Source organism: Ascidia mentula, chromosome 5 (assembly GCF_947561715.1).
Source record: "Ascidia mentula chromosome 5, kaAscMent1.1, whole genome shotgun sequence".
Taxonomy (NCBI): Eukaryota; Metazoa; Chordata; class Ascidiacea; order Phlebobranchia; family Ascidiidae; genus Ascidia; species Ascidia mentula.
Window position 1 is genome coordinate 13,727,334 of NC_138570.1, and position 16,235 is coordinate 13,743,568.

General features: G+C 36.6%; 2 protein-coding genes across 2 annotated transcripts; both read left to right on the forward strand.

Moving 5' to 3' along the window:
• Nucleotides 1–264: 264 nt before the first annotated feature.
• On the forward strand, nucleotides 265–10,464 carry LOC145902967 (uncharacterized). Its single transcript, XM_082991058.1, has 22 exons — nucleotides 265–388; nucleotides 1,205–1,288; nucleotides 1,400–1,438; nucleotides 1,646–1,723; nucleotides 2,039–2,128; nucleotides 2,292–2,336; nucleotides 2,577–2,672; nucleotides 4,681–4,707; nucleotides 4,832–4,906; nucleotides 5,099–5,197; nucleotides 5,287–5,334; nucleotides 5,540–5,662; nucleotides 5,822–5,854; nucleotides 5,956–6,030; nucleotides 6,393–6,491; nucleotides 6,733–6,783; nucleotides 7,112–7,423; nucleotides 7,498–8,013; nucleotides 8,105–8,346; nucleotides 8,572–8,803; nucleotides 9,169–9,639; nucleotides 9,710–10,464. The coding sequence occupies exons 1-22, from the start codon at nucleotides 310–312 to the stop codon at nucleotides 9,994–9,996; spliced, it is 3,201 nt and encodes a 1,066-aa protein (XP_082847184.1). The 5' UTR covers nucleotides 265–309; the 3' UTR covers nucleotides 9,997–10,464.
• Nucleotides 10,465–13,009: 2,545 nt separating this feature from the next.
• On the forward strand, nucleotides 13,010–13,987 carry LOC145903760 (uncharacterized). Its single transcript, XM_082991897.1, has 3 exons — nucleotides 13,010–13,117; nucleotides 13,233–13,465; nucleotides 13,670–13,987. Exons 1-3 carry the CDS (start codon nucleotides 13,060–13,062, stop codon nucleotides 13,874–13,876), a joined length of 498 nt encoding a protein of 165 aa, XP_082848023.1. The 5' UTR covers nucleotides 13,010–13,059; the 3' UTR covers nucleotides 13,877–13,987.
• Nucleotides 13,988–16,235: the final 2,248 nt, after the last annotated feature.

The window sequence follows — 16,235 nt, forward strand, 5'->3', positions numbered from 1 at the left end:
ATTACGATTTAAAATATCATCATGGGACATTATGAATGTGGAAACATACTCCATACATACATGTGACTATGGTGGAAATGCGTCCCGTCCGGAATTCTTTCTCGAAATCAGAAAACAAGCTTCGTGTTTTACCATAAGCGCACGTCAGTCCTACGCACACCTGTGTCTAGCGACATAATATTAATTTGAATTGACAGTTCCATATAAAACATTTTGTTTTGGGAAATAAATGCATGTATGACTGTTTGCAGCAGTTTGTGAGCTTTAAACCTCCACGATCCTGTTTCTTTTTGTGTAATCACTGTCAGAATGTCAGAAAGTAGGCTGTTTGTGCGAATCTACTCAGTTCTGGCGTTTGGGTTTTTTCTTAATGTTGGATGCATTGCAGGTATTTTACTTACATTCACTCGTTGGTATTTTTAAAAGGATCTTTCGCTTAAAATTGGATGCAAAGCTTGTATAAACTTATACCTCTTAACACTACACTTATAAGCAAAGTGGAGCCAATATTATAAATTGAGTAAGCTGCAGACAGATGGCCACTGTTTTGAACTAAAAGGTCTCATCAGTGAAGCTGGTGCGACTATCATGATTATTGTGACACGGGGCCTGACAGCACTATTGGTTGAGCTTTGCATGGCCATAGTGTTTCCACCTTGTTTTCTCCGTAAGGTTGCACCTAGTTTGGTACCCAACGGATGACGGTGATTGTATAGTCACCACAAAGTGGAAGTCCTTGCTTGGCCGTTTGGTCAGCAAAGTCGTCTGATAGTCACACCAGCTGCACTGATGAGGAAATTATTATATGTCATTCATTAATTTATGTCCCTACCGCCAGCAAACCCATGTATAACAAATGGAAACGCATTTACTCGGATTTTACGTGCTATTAACGAAAGCGCTGAATTTAATTGATTTCAGCAATGCAGATTTATGTGGATTTTACAGTTGCTATGACCAAACAAAACATGCGTAAAACGATAAGTTGTTAAATATTCATATTGTGGGGTGGACAATTCAAAGTCACGTTGGTGACCACATACGTGCTTATAGGTTTTTCGTGGTTACAATATAATATCATTGCGTAGATGACAAACTATTTCCAGAACATAACATACACTGTGTGATGTGGTAATAGTCAAAATAAGGGTGTTAATCAAAAGGGTACAAACACAAGAATGATATATTTTTAATTGCGTCACAGGCTTGAAAACTTGCATCAAAGGAAATGCAAACATAAGTCAACCAGATCAAAACTGCCATAAAGGAGAGTGTATCAGTCTCATAGGTAACGTTTGCCTTTTTGTAACTGCATCTTCATACAATTTGTATGCTACTCAGTGGTGGCAACAAAACCAAAACATTAATTTGTTATTTAAAATTACTCTCTGTTTTACAGGCGGCTTCAATAACTCCGCCATTACTTCAAAATATCAAGGTAACTGTAAAAACACATTTATTTTTTTGCACAAAAACCTAAAGTGCTTTTAACGTAAACAAGTATTTGTGAATATCCTTATTAAGTGCAAAGCGCCTTTTATACACTTTGACAATAAAATTTTCTCAACCACATATCGAAGTTAAGCCAATTTGTAAAACAAACTAAAAACCCCAATCAGAAATAAATGTGCTGATTTTCTTTTAGTTGGATCGCTGCTTTGTTGCTACACATACTTGGAAGGAAAATGCTACAAGAAACAATCCTTCAAACTAACCCACGAAAGTACGTTTTAAGGATTTTTTTTTATTACTTTATTACGACGTCTTATGCCACGCAGCTATGTTGGTTACAGTGAGTGTATGATGTATCAAACGTAGGCTTGGTGCGGCATCGAATTTTAAGGTCATCCTCAGAGTTCCGTTGCCTTAGAATTAGCATTTAAATATACATTGAACTCACGATAGAAATGTTACCGATCACTCTTCCTCGTCACATGGTTAAATATATGCAGAATACGTATGACAAATAAAAAAAAAATAGTTCATATTTTAATGACGCGATCAACCTTTTATTTACGTTGAAATTTTGACTTTTTAGTTCCAGATGGCGCTACCTGCAAAATCACCGGCATTAATCAAACAGCAATTTTATCAAACGATTCGTACATTACATCAAAGAAAGAAAATGGTAAGATATTTTGCAAAATCTAGAAAATTGCTTTTTCTGTCTGAATAAACCCATGAGTTCGTTCCTAAAATACAAACGATTAGAGACCTTTTTTTAATTAAATGTCGAACAATAGACTGTCGATATGATGATTTGAGTTCATCTTACAACGTGTTTTGTTTAGGAAATTTGTTTTTTTCTGTGGAAAACTGTCAACAATCTACTAAAGGTAAGCAAACGAACAATATTAAAGTTCTGGTTTGCAATAAAATATAAATGAAATCTTTAAATGGGACAGGGTATATACCACACGTATACATATCACATTAAACGTTGGTGTCAAATGTTTTATTTTATCATAGGCTGATACGTTTCAGTTATATTTCTGTAACCCATAAATTACTAAGTAAAATCCAAATAATCAACATCAATAGGGTTTCACTTATTTATTAATTGTTATTTTGTTTAGACACCATGATGAACAAAACCAATTGTGTTGCAAATGGTCATGCTTATCTTGTGAATTCGTCCAAACTAATCCTCCAAAATGAAAGTTCTTTAAACGGTAAGGACCAATGGAAAGAGCGAATGGAATTTTGCATTAAAGAACGAATAGAAGGGTATCGGTAAGCCTAGCTACGGACAGGAGTGCATTTTACACCAGTAACGTGTAAGTGGATACGGCGGTCACTTTTTTTCTTAAAGTTCTGTGAACTTCGTCAACCAAAGTTGCGAAAACTTTTGATCTGCAGTAAAAAAGCATGTTAATCGCTGCGTATGTGTTGATGAAGCAATAAATATTAGGTATACCAATTAATTGATTGTATCAATTTGAACTTACACGTGCGCTTTTGAATGCACTGACGGCTAATCGAGTAAATACGCAATGCTAAAGACCAAAGCGCAAAACCGATCTGAATCTTATTTATTTTCAAATTGATGGCGCTCGATTGCTTTTGAAAGTGTGGCAAGCATACTAGCATGGTGTTTAATCGGTTCATGAATATTTTGTGTAGCAAGGAAAGTTTTTTGCGAAATAAGATATTTACAAATTCTCTTAATGCGGAATTTTAAACAGCCATTGATGGAACCATAGAATACTAAAACAGTTAAAACAGTATTTGTTTTAGTATTCTATGATGGAACATACACAGCGATCACTTTGACCTTCACAGAATAAAAAAATATATTTAAATTGCAAGGTCGTACTTCCCAGACGAGTCATTGCCATAATAATCTTTACAAAAAATTGTTAGCAAATCCCTAAACAGTGTTTCCACATAAAAAACGTTTACAAACTTCATACGTTTTCCCAACCTGATGCCTTCAAAGCCACCTTTGCGCACTTTCATCACGTAGCTCACTAAAGGACCTATATGGGTATTAAATTGGAGAAATCCTGTTTTCAAGGCCCTCAGCTGCAATGCATCAAGCGACTGTTAGGCTTGTTTCCCAATGACCGTTGATGGGTCTTGTGACCTACATAGGGACCTAAAATTCTTCAAAGTTGAAAAATAAATTTTGCTCCTGGATAAAACTGTACAGAGCAAGGACTTTTTGGGCCTCCTGTAAGATCATATGACCAACAGGGGGGTATAAACAGCCTTGGGGGGGAGGGCTTTGACACTTTTTCAGCAACTAAATTTGATTCCATTGCACAGAGAAGAGTTGGAACTTACAAAAAATGCAAATGTGTGGGTAGTTGAACGATTCATTTTTCTGCAAAATCCAGTTCCATTTTTTGTTGCTCTTTTTACCAAAATACTGAGTAACCAGGGGGGCAAATGGCCCTAGGGGAATGGCTAAACCATTTTTCGGAGACTAGTTTTGATCAAAATTTGTAGATGTGGGGTGGATCTTTCATAAAATCGCGAATGATTGGACACTTAAACGATTCATTTTTCCACAAATACAGCCTAAATTTTTTGCTCCACTTTCAACAAATTTTCAGCAGCACCCACCAGCAAGTAACTACCTAATTGAAATTGCCCAAAACCCCACTGAAACTGCCCCAAACACCCTAAAATTTGCCATGACAACAGCACGCACATGTGCGCTCATTCAACCGTAAATTTAACTTAAATGCATCACTGCTTTGCTTGGTGATGCATGAATTTCTATTGTGATAGGTCTACAAGGCTTTTCCCAGCACCAAAACTTATTTTCATAGAAATACCAATATGCGTCCTAAAGCGTACATTTGCAAAAAGTTCGCAAAAATCTTGCCAAGTTTCTGAAGTAACAACCCTGAAAGTTGTTGTAACTCTGTTTACCACAATGCTTGAATAAAAATCAAAGTGTCGAAAAAAGGTACCATACACCCGTAACAAGGTATGCTGCTGCTGCAGATGTGGTGTAATTTTCGATCAGAAATGACCTTCACAAAATTGTATACAACCATACGTTTCGTCTGTCATGTAAGAGACATTTATGAGGATTAGTCCGTTTATTGAATTTCAATCTATGTTCATTTTTGTGCCGGAAGTTCAGTAATACTAAAAAAATAGCATTTTGAATGGCCTGAACTGTGAATTTATTGCATCAATTAAATCCCCAATCATTTTATGTTTCAGAGAATAAAACTCCAATAATTAAGCTGGGTAAGTGTTTGCACAGCAAACTTTTTTATGTTTTCAAATCCTTGCAAACTTTCTCTGTAATTATTTAAATATAATGAGGTTAAGGTAAATGCTTGTGCAGTAAATCTCGTATCATTACATACAGTGCGTCAATTCAATTGCTGCCACACATATTACAACGACAAATGTTACAACGCTGACGAGTACGGACTTTACTGGCGTAAGTTGGCCATAGTTTCAAAAAAAATGTATATTAGCAAGTGAATCGTGATTAAAACGCCATTGCAGGTAAAATGTTTTATTTTAGCATGATTTAACATGACTTTCGAGTATGCAATTGAAAGAAACTATTTGTGATTGTGTGACCTATGGCAATGACCAGGTTTATAATACTAAACAATTGTTGGTGTAGATGGTGGAGCATGGCAATGCCGGGCTCAAAACCTCTTCCAGTGGAGAAATGTTACAGCAGACTTCAATAATTTTAAAGTGAGACACCTCTCAAATGAAAGTAAGTTTAACCGGTTAAAAGGAATATATTTTTTCATAGAAATAGTAATTTTTTGCTAGATTTTAAAGTAATCTAGTCAATCGGTTTAGGTTTCCATTTCGAAGTTGAGCCATGCAACGGAAGAACAGCTTACCACGGTATTTCCTATAGTTTTTGGTTCGAAGATCATTTGTCAAATTGTTTCAAATGATTTTCTTCCTTTGCCGTAATTGAGACCGATATAGGCGGCATTTATGTTATTGCTATTCTTAACAGTTAGAAATATGACATTCTAGTCTATTACTACAGAAAAGTCATGCAATAAAACAATTTAATCCCGAATAAAGTAACATGTAGTTTCAGGTACAACCCAATTGTATGGTAGCACACAGATTTGCTGGATGGTAAGAGCCAGAAGCATAAGTATTAAACCACCAACACCAACAGAAAAGTGTTCTTCATCTTCTGGATGCAAAGATATTGCCGGTAATTTTTTTGTTCATTATTATAATGCGAAAATTTGGTTTCATTTTTTATTATAAATCTATCGTCTGCTTTCTTTACATTTTCAAAGTTTAAGATTAAACAGATCACTATTCTTAACAGTTATGTAAAAATAAATATACTATATGTGTTTTTTTGCAGACATCGGAAAATATGCCGTTAACTTTACAACAAGTAGGTAGCACACTCATTCACAACTTAAAAAATTGCTGTTTCGTTTGTTGTTTAATTTACAAAACAAATAAAAAAAAAATTAATTGCTGTATGTTCGCCAGATGGTTCTCAATGTTGCTTTGAGTATGAAGAAGGGAAATGCTTTTCGTCCAGTAAACACAAACTATTTTCAAACGGTACTGTATGTATGTTGTTCGTTTATAAAGTTTACTAAACATTTTTGATTTTGTTTGTAAACTTTCTTCGAAGTTAGTAAATGTTAAGTAAAGAAGTAAAATGTTTTCTGAATGTAGTAAAATAGAATTCTCACTGGCGATAACCGCTAATAACCTTCTTGAGCATTTGTGATATTTACTTACGTGCAAATCAAATAGTTTATTAAAGTCAAAAACTACAAAATAAACAAACAATATTTGCACAGAAGTTAAAAAGACATGGACACTAACAAAACCTCATAGTACCAGGCGCCCATGTGAAACAATTTTGTTTTTGAGTCTTGTGGATTATCTTACTATTATATTTATGTTTCATGAAACAGTAGTATACTGGCCCGAATGTTTGTCAAACTTTCGGAAATGGGCGGATGTAAAAAGATCAACTTACACACAGTTTCAGGTCCAAACAGTGGAAAACAGCAGTAAGCAAACATTAAGTTAATTTTTACCCAAGACAATCCTGCTGTGAGGAACAAATTTTATGGAACACAACACTTCATTTTAAAAATATTAAATGATCTGTGTTTTTTACAACTTTTAGGCTTGCTTTCGCAGCTAGTTGACAAATTCCAAAAATGTAATAAGAATTTGTATTTTGTATTTTGTAGTCTGTTAGCAATGGTACTTTAAATTCTTAACCTGGATGTTTTTGTTTTTCCACAGGCCAGCTTTCACTACATATATTACCTTGCTCCGAACCAACAATGCAAACAGGTATTGCATTCATAGATTTTTTTTTAAGAAAAAACATTTCAGCCACTCAGGTCCAAATAAAGACCTTCATTTTCTTGGAAACCATAGGCAGGGGAGAAAAGTCGTTTTATATTATTAAGTTTCATGTTATTCCTATTGCAGTTAAACAATTACTTAGAAATGTTGACGTGTCAGAAATTGTGTCACTTTTTTACCCAAAGCTATATCAACATAAAAATATATGGTCAAACCATTTTTGTCCCAATAAACTTGCTTGCAATTTAAAACCAATAGCATGTCAGTGAGTAGCGCATCCGTGCTCCATGATATATAATAAGTTTCTGTACAGATACCGACTGGACCAGCCATGAGAACACTTCTACATACCATCAAAACCTCACAATCATCCAACGATATCAAACTACTTCCTCAGCCATTTGGACAAATGATTCAAGCATAATCACTCAGACTGCTACCACTCCCAAATACCAAAATGATTCCAACATTGGGAGCAACAAAACCAGCAACACTGATTTCCAAAACATTAATGTAACCACGTCTGCATTAATTCCTACGTCTTATATTTACAACCAAACCACTGCACCAAGCACATTAACCTTGTCAGGATTAAACAATTCATACACAACTGAGCCGCCAGTAGGTAAGTGTCAACACCCCATGTGCATATATATTCGTCTGTATGATTTAGTAGCTTATCGATTCGTATGATTTTAGTGATGGAAGTGCGGGGCATTCTCTTATCATTTGCGACTAATAACCCGAACAATCAGACTGCACCAATCAACCAACGGAAAACAATGAAAACTCTCCTGGTCGTTCTGCAAACCTTGGCGTCAACTCTACCAGATAATGAATCACAGTTGTTTGAATTTCCAACAGCAAAAATTCAGTGCGCCCGACTACCAGACATTTCCGCCAGGTTACGTTTTCCAGCAATAAAAGCAACATTTAAATCCCGTCTTCTCAGCTTGCTGCCAAACCAACGCAACGGCATACATAAGCGAGCCCTTAAGGCTATAATCGTTATATTTGCGCAGTTAAAACTTGATTTAAATGAGTGGATCAAATTTTTTCCAATCCTTCCTGCAACAAGCAATTCTCCCTGGCTCATCATGAACAACACTCAGTATTATCCCAGCTCACAAGTTCCTTACATCAGTATACAAGTGTTGAACCCGTTTGACAATACACCGATATCTGTATCTCCTGTATTTTCAATTATCCTCTCAGGTAATTATTCGACATCCCTTCTAGTTAACAAATGATGGGTTAGTACGTTTACTATTTGAATTTATGAGAGATATCTTTGTTTACTGTATAGGTAATACAACAATGGTAGACAGCGTTCCCGCCCGACTCTACCGCGTTTACCGGTCCTGGTTCAAAATAATATCTCACGATTTCGTGTGTCTTCAAATGAATGTATCCGAAACCATAGGTTTCTCATCGCATGGTTGCACCACCTACACCGACGGAAAAGTCGTCACGTGCAACTGCGATAAGCAAGGATTGTTCACATTAGTTTACCGCGTGGTGGCGCAAGTGAAGCCCGCTGCTCTTGACGTGAGTAGTGTTTTCAATTAAAATCATATAATGAAACCTGATCGGAATTCGCGACCAGAATATTTTTGGTTCAAATTCCGGTGTGGTAAAAAAAAACAATATTTTCACTGAAAAACTTGATATGAAATGTTTTAAACATTATTTCCAGTTCCGTGTGAATTGGTTGACCGTTGTATAGAAGTAAAAGCAGTTGTTGACTCCAATATCCAATAAAATTGTTTTTAGTTCATCTTTTCCGCGGGCATGATTCTTGGGCTTGTCTTCCTGGCACTCACATCGATTCGTCTTTTAACTTGCTTGCAAAAAGTCAAGTGCGACCGAATATTTGTGCAAATTAACCTGGTTCTTGCACTTTTGGCCTTGCATGTGACGCTAGTTGTGGAATGGGAAGCTTCGTGGAAAAAAGGCACCTGTTTGGCTGTGACCTGTTTGACCCATTACTTCTTGTTGGCAACAGGTATTTCGGGTCGACGGGATTTTCTTTAAACAGTTTGTGCGATTTACAGTGGGCATTATGACATCCTTATGGTCTAACAAATAAATTATCATTCGTAAATTAACTTTCACTTGCGCCGAAAAATTTTAAGATTTAACTAAAAATTTCCTTAATTAAGAACAGGAGAAAATTATTTGATTCCTTATTGTCGCCTAATAACAATCGCCAATGAATAAGAAGTCTTTAGCACCTAAAAGGTAGTGTTGAACGCTTTGCCAAAATCTTCTGCCCCACATACGTATTTACTCCTTTGTATTACGAATTACTACCATTTATAGAATTTGTCATGTTTGTTTCTTAATTAATCCTCAATATTTTTTTGAAAGGTTGCTTTGCCGTCGTGGAGAGCTTTACAATTGTCGGCAACCTTTTTACTCGATCTCTTCGATTCAAACGTCTGCACCCACGGCGTCTTGTGCTCATACAGCTCGCACTTGGCTGGGGAATTCCCCTGATTACAGCTAGGGCAACATTCAAATTTTTCAAAGACGAATACGTCACGGAAAGCCAGTACGGTTATGATCGCTGCTGGTTTGAAGACGACTCCACAGCCCTCTATGCTGTGGTCACAATTCCAATAACGGCTCTTTTCTCCATTTGTGCTGCAACTGTTGTCATCATTTTCTCCTTCGCATCCACCGCCAAGCGAGCCTCTCACGACGTCACGGAGTACGCCAGAGAATATGACGTCATGACGGTTGGTGACGTGGACGTTGATCATGTTTTCCGGATGCTGTTCGAGCACGTAGTGGTCTGCATCGCGTTGATAGTTCCTTGGCTTCTCTTTTTCATGTATGGTAGGTATACCATGACGTTCAATCGACATGTTAGTTTAACAATTTAACTTGTGTCTGTAAATTGTTACAGGAGTCATCAATTTGGACGCTGAGTTGCTTCGTGTCTACGTCACATACGGTTTAATAAGCGTGCAAGGTATCCTTGTATCGATCGCCTACATTATGTTGAACCGAGATGTGAGAAATGTCTGTGGAAGCTCAAAGGAATATTCGGGCCCTTACGGTCTCTACTGGTACGGACCGAACTCTGAAGACGACATTCCAATGGACGAAATGGAAACCCGTGAAGATTTTGAAACCCAGGCGGCTTCGAACGAAAATGCAGAGGATATTGAAAATACAGAGGATATTGTGTGAAATGAGTTGTGTCATTTCCGTTGCGTTTCAAAACTGAACAAAAATTGTTGTGAAAGAATTTGCCGTTGTTGAATATAATCTTAGCGGTCGAACTAATTTCAGAAGGGACGTAGTTTGTTTTTGCACTGCGCGAATCTTGTTTGGTTTATGACAAAAAATTCCCACGTTAACTTCTGTGATCCTTTTGCTCTGTTAAACAATTTGGTTTGTAAATATGAATTTATTTTCCCGCTTTATTTACTGACAATAGTGTGATTATGTGATTTTGTGATTGATTTAAGTATGCAACAGAAAATTCATTTTCTAGCTACCGATTCTGTTTGTCCCATAATTGTTTACACTTGACTAAAGCATAAGAATAAAGTTTTTAGTATAAGTGATAAAATTTTACACAACAAGCAATATTATTTGTTGTCTTTTACGTTGTAACGAAACTGCAATTCAATGTTAAATAAAATCTCAGTTTTTATCCCGAACAAATGTTGTTTTGTTTATTCTATGAAAAAAATGCATTCGGTTTACAGGCTTTACTGACCTGGCATCGCAGCCTAGCAGGACCAGCCACTTTTTCCCGACAAGTCTGAGCGAGTTTTAAAATATCAAGTAACTATTGTAGTGGTTAGTAATCGTAAGTTCGGATTGATTTTGTGTTTTCCTATAAATGTCCCTTTAAGGCATAATAGAGGTTTTGCAAGTAGATTCACAGCAGATTTCTGATCGGCAAAATTGGTGAAGAGTAAATTATATTGCTTTTCGTGTCCCTTTGGACAGTAGGCATGTCATGTCAACAAAGTTTAAGGATCAACAGCTTTTGTAACGTTGGTGCAAACATTTTGCCGGAGAGCGGTGGGAAAAAATTATATCGTTTTAGGACAAAATTTAGGCAAACAGGAGACATTACGAAACATGTACCCATCTTGTATTAGAACCAAGTTTTTTCAACTGCAATGGCGTGGATATTTAAAAGGCAGGAAATTGTCATAAGGACCTCAGTTTCTGGGCGTCAATAATTTAAACATAGTATCAAAGTGTTTGTCTGGTAACGATTCCAGGCCAAGAAAATGCTGTGAGGAAATGCTGGTTTAACGATGATAGTTTAATGAGGCAAAATCACTGAGGCTTTTATTAAGCAAACGTTGATGTTACGGCTAATGGAGTTCGACACTCTTACCCAACTTAAGCACAACGTAGAATCATAATTTATATTCCAATATTTCTCGTGAGGTTAGATGTGGAAACAACGTGGATGCCGCACCAAGTACCTCGTCAATTGCACACTTTTCTTAAAACCCTTTTTCAAATGATTTGTGAAGTCGTCATATATTTGCTGCTCTGTTTTTAGTGCCAAGGTAAATTTTATCGTTGTTACAAGTCTTGTTATCAATTACATCTTGTTTGTAGGTGGTGTGAAACCCATTCTTCTTACAACCAAGTTAGGTAAGAGTGTAGAACTCCATTCGATCATTGTTTGCTGAGGTTTGGGCACAAAGGCCTCCGTGATTTTGACTGATTAAACTATCATCGTCAAACCAGCTTTTCCTCGAACAGTTTCCTTGTCCTGGAGTCGTTATCAGACAAACACTTTGACACAATGTTTGAATTAGCGACGCCCAGAAACTGAGGTTTTGATAACGGTTTCGTACCTTCCACACACTCGATATTCTCCATGCGGTTGGTATTGTGAAAAAGGGTAGGCTACATGTTTCGTATTGTGCAATTTTGTCCTAAAACGACATAATTATTCCCCACCGCTCTCCTACAAAATGTTTGCACCAACGTTACAAAAGCTGTTGATCCTTAAACTCTGTTTTGATATCTTCGCAAAATATTTTTGGTACCACCCTATGGGATTTGACGAACAGCATGTAGAATGCAGAAATACCACTTGGGTAGCAAAATTTAAGTTGAATAAACAAAGCGGTTGATGCGTTGAATACAACGAATGTTGTAAATTTCAGGATATGTTTATTTTCAATCCCACCATGTGTTTGTGATATTCGAACCTAATGTTTATTTAATGGTTTTGATTCAGGAATGGTTGCGAATGCACAGACTAGACTTGGACATGGAATGAGATTGAACCTTCATCTAAATTGGTTGTTAGTAGAATCAGAGCGCATGGAGTTTGCAGCAAATTCCTTAACAAATATTGACGTTGACGTGGATGTAAAAAAATAGTTTCATATGACACGTAACCATAATAAAAACTCACCTTGAGTACATCTTATTTGTCCCATATTTTTTACACTTGACTGAAGCATAAACAAAATCATTATATAGCAAGTATTGAACTGACTTTTCATGTAAGGAAAGTGCAATGTAATGTTAAAATAAATCTTATATTTTCTACCGCAAGCAAACACTGTTTTGTTTATTTGGTAAAAAAGTTGCTTTTCTGGGATTGTTTAATAGTTTTAATCATTGTACTTTGTAAACAAACAAATGATACATGTCGCGTTCAACGTTTTTAGCAGAAAATTATAAGTTTTTCTTAGTTTTAAAGTTTGCAGTAACTTTTGGGGTAATTAGTAAGCGTACCTCCGGAGTTTATCTGCTTTCCCTGTAGACAAATGCCCTTTTAAGTCACAACAGAATTTTTGTAATTAGATTTAAAGCAGAATTCCGATCGCCAATATTCCCGAACAGTAAATGGCTTCACTTATTCGTGTCACTTTGGATAGCATACACATATGGTGTAGTCATATTTATTTGAAACCAATTACATAACCATTTAACACTCTGTACCTGAAAGAGTAATGACGTACATTATGACTGAATTTTCAACTATAGTTTTTTCCAATAGTGTATACACACCACATGAAGCCGTTTAGATTATTTTCTTTTCTTCATTTGGAAAAATGTACTGCGTTTTCGATGGAGACCACTGGAACCGAAAACATACCTGTTGGTTTAGCTACACTTGGCTGAACTTGTCCGAAACGTTGAAAAACGGTGAAAGAAAAAAGGAGCCCTGGATATAAAAAAACGCCAACCGGCAAATCATTCCATTCAAAGGCCATACAAATTGCAGAGATAATCTGATCTTTAAAATCTGTGACAAAAATGATGTATTGGGAATTGGTTGTTGGACTGCTGGTTGTGGTACATTGTGTCCATGCAAGTAAGTGATACTAACAATGTTCACTTTAACATTTGTGTCACAAAGACACTTTTCTCCGAACTAACAAAGGAACAAGTTTTATTTCCTTTATGGCTCATATGCGTGCTGTTTTCAGGCACAACAAAATGTGGAGGTGTGGAGTACGGTGGGAAGTGTTACCAATTGGCGTACACCGACGGAAGTGGGGGGTCTTTTGAAGATGGGAGATCCTGGTGTCAATTTTTCGGTGGAGAACTGGCTGAAATCGACAGTGAGCATATGTATGACGTCGTGTACCACTACGTTCTGAACAACTGGGTACCGAGGAAGAACTTGTTTGTGAATGTCTTGCTTGGTTCTACTTACAACGTGAGTGTTTCTGATTTTTTTGGTCTGTAAAGTGTTTGTCGCGATATGTTGCGTTATAGTATTTTTAAGCTCGACAAAGGGAGGTATTCTAAATATGTGGTGGAAATTTAGATGCTTTTTGTTCAACAAACTTGCAATAAATTACTAATCTGCAGTTACATTTAATATGGCTTCGTGCATCACAAAAAGCACTTGTTCATACAGCCGTCAACCAACATGATCCATCTGTCGAATGGCAACAGCTGGCAACCACGCTCCAACCTGTGGCATGAAACTTGGCCTCATACAGATGCACATGAGACAGCTATTGGGTTTCAAGTGAACACCGGACCTGGAAGACCTAAACGCGGATTTTTCAATCACAATGGATCTGGTCAATATGGACCCGTACCTTTGTGTGTTTACACTTGATTTTATCACACATGCAACTAAAATAATCATCCAAAAATTTGTGTAATAAATACACGTGGATTTAATTAAAGAAGCTTAATTTTGCCCGCACTTTCGATTTCGCAGATAATAAAATCATCAAAATAAAAATCTCAATCCATGTCCAAGTCTAGTCTGTGCATTCGTAACCATTGCTAATTCACAACCATTAAATAAACATTAGGTTCGAATATCACAAACACATGGTGGGATTGAAAATAAACATATCCTGAAATTTGCAACATTTGTTGTATTCAACGCATCAACCGCTTTTAATTGTTTATTCAACATAAATTTTGCAACCCAAGTGGTATTTCTGCATCTTACATGCTGTTTGTCAAATCCCATAGGGTGGAACCAAAAATGTTTTGCGAAGATATCAAAACAGAGTTTAAGGATCAACAGCTTTTGTAACGTTGGTGCAAACATTTTGTAGGAGAGCGGTGGGGAATAATTATGTCGTTTTAGGACAAAATTGGACAATACGAAACATGTACCCTTATTTGCAACAGCAACCGCATGAAGAATACCGAGTGTGTGGAAGGTACGAAACCGTTATCAAAACCTCAGTTTCTGGGCGTCGCTAATTTAAACATTGTGTTAAAGTGTTTGTCTGATAACGATTCCAGGACAAGGAAACTGTTCGAGGAAAAGCTGGTTTGACGATGATAGTTTAATCAGTCAAAATTACTGAAGCCTTTGTGCATAAACCTCAGCAAACAACGATGCCGAGTCAAATGGAGTTCTACACTCTTACCTACCTTGGTTGTAAGTAGAATGAGTTTCACACCACCTACAAACAAGATGTAATTGATAACAAGACTTGTAACAGCGATAAAATTGACCTTGGCACCAAAAACAGAGCATCAAATATATTACGACTTCGCAAATTATTTGAAAAAGGGTTTTAAGAAATGTGTGCAATTGACGAGGTACTTGGTGCGGCATCCATGTTGTTTCCACATCCAACCTCACGAGAAATATTTGAATATAAATTATGATTCTACGTTGTGCTTACACAATCGATTCTACAAATAAAATCACCATAACGAACATATCGTGCAATGCTAAGGTGTAATTGAAGGCTCAGGTGAGTGACCGTTACTTCTACTTAAAAATTTTGTTGGGTATGCGAACAAAACACACTGACGGTGTAATTTTAACGTAAGTTCCTTGGCAAAAACCACTGAGCTACGTCAGTATGCAGGGAACACTAGTAAATTTTTAAGAACGAACCCAAGGCCAAGATCTTAGAAACAAATAATGCAATGCTTGATTTCGCGATCTGCTAAGTCTAAACCAAGCGTTTCGTTAAAAGTATCTTAGTAAGATGCGAAGTAAAACAGAGAAACCAAGGAGACAAAGGAATCATTTTTTACGACGTTTCGTTTTGATGTATTTGCGTTGTGACACCTGATGATATATAGGGGAGACCGGGGATAGCTCGGACGATTTTTGGAAAATTGCTCATATTTTAAAAAAATTATGAACCACATTCTTAAATTTTATTTTGTTGTGACTAATAAAGCTTTGTTAAAAAAATAAAGATTTTTTGTTCGTTTTAGCTTACTGAAAATGATCATTTAGACCAGTGTTTCTTAACCTTTTTTGGATCACGAACCCCTAAAACATTCTTTGAAAAGCTATGGACCCCTTTGCAAGAAACACATCGCAAATGTCGAAAAATTAAAATTCGTGGGTTCATGGACCCCAGGTTAAGAACCCCTGATTTAGACCATTGGAGACATAAAGCGTTTGTAAAAGTGTCAATACCTAATTGTGACGTAATATACCTAGTCCGAGGTATCCCCGGTCTCCCCTACAAGAACAAAGAAACCGTTGTGTTTGTGTATTGGGGGGTAGGCTGAGAGCGCAGAGAGTTTGAAGCAATATCACGGGGAAACCTCAACAAACATTGACGCAGACGTGGATGTAAAGAAAAGAGTTTCAGTTGGCACGTAACCATATAGAATGAAGAGCAAAACATACACAAACAGTGTGACTGCTTCTGAGGAGAACGTAAGTGCATTTATTTGGTATTCAATCCGACATGGATTGGAAAAAAGAAAGTGCGTGGCAATAATTCTTACTGAAAGATATCACTAGAAAAAATATATGTTGCTGGCGAACGACATGACGTAAATCCTCTTGTCTTATTTGTATTTTGTCTTATTTGTATTTCAGAATTTAAATACAAAAAGTTAAAATTATTTAAGAATATCAAAGCTCATGCAAAGGCAATATTTTTAATGCATTTTTTGCCATTTTTAAGCACAAAAAACAACAATACAGTGTGAGTGTTGTTGTGGACGTGTTGTTCAGGCATGCTCAACCGCGGACC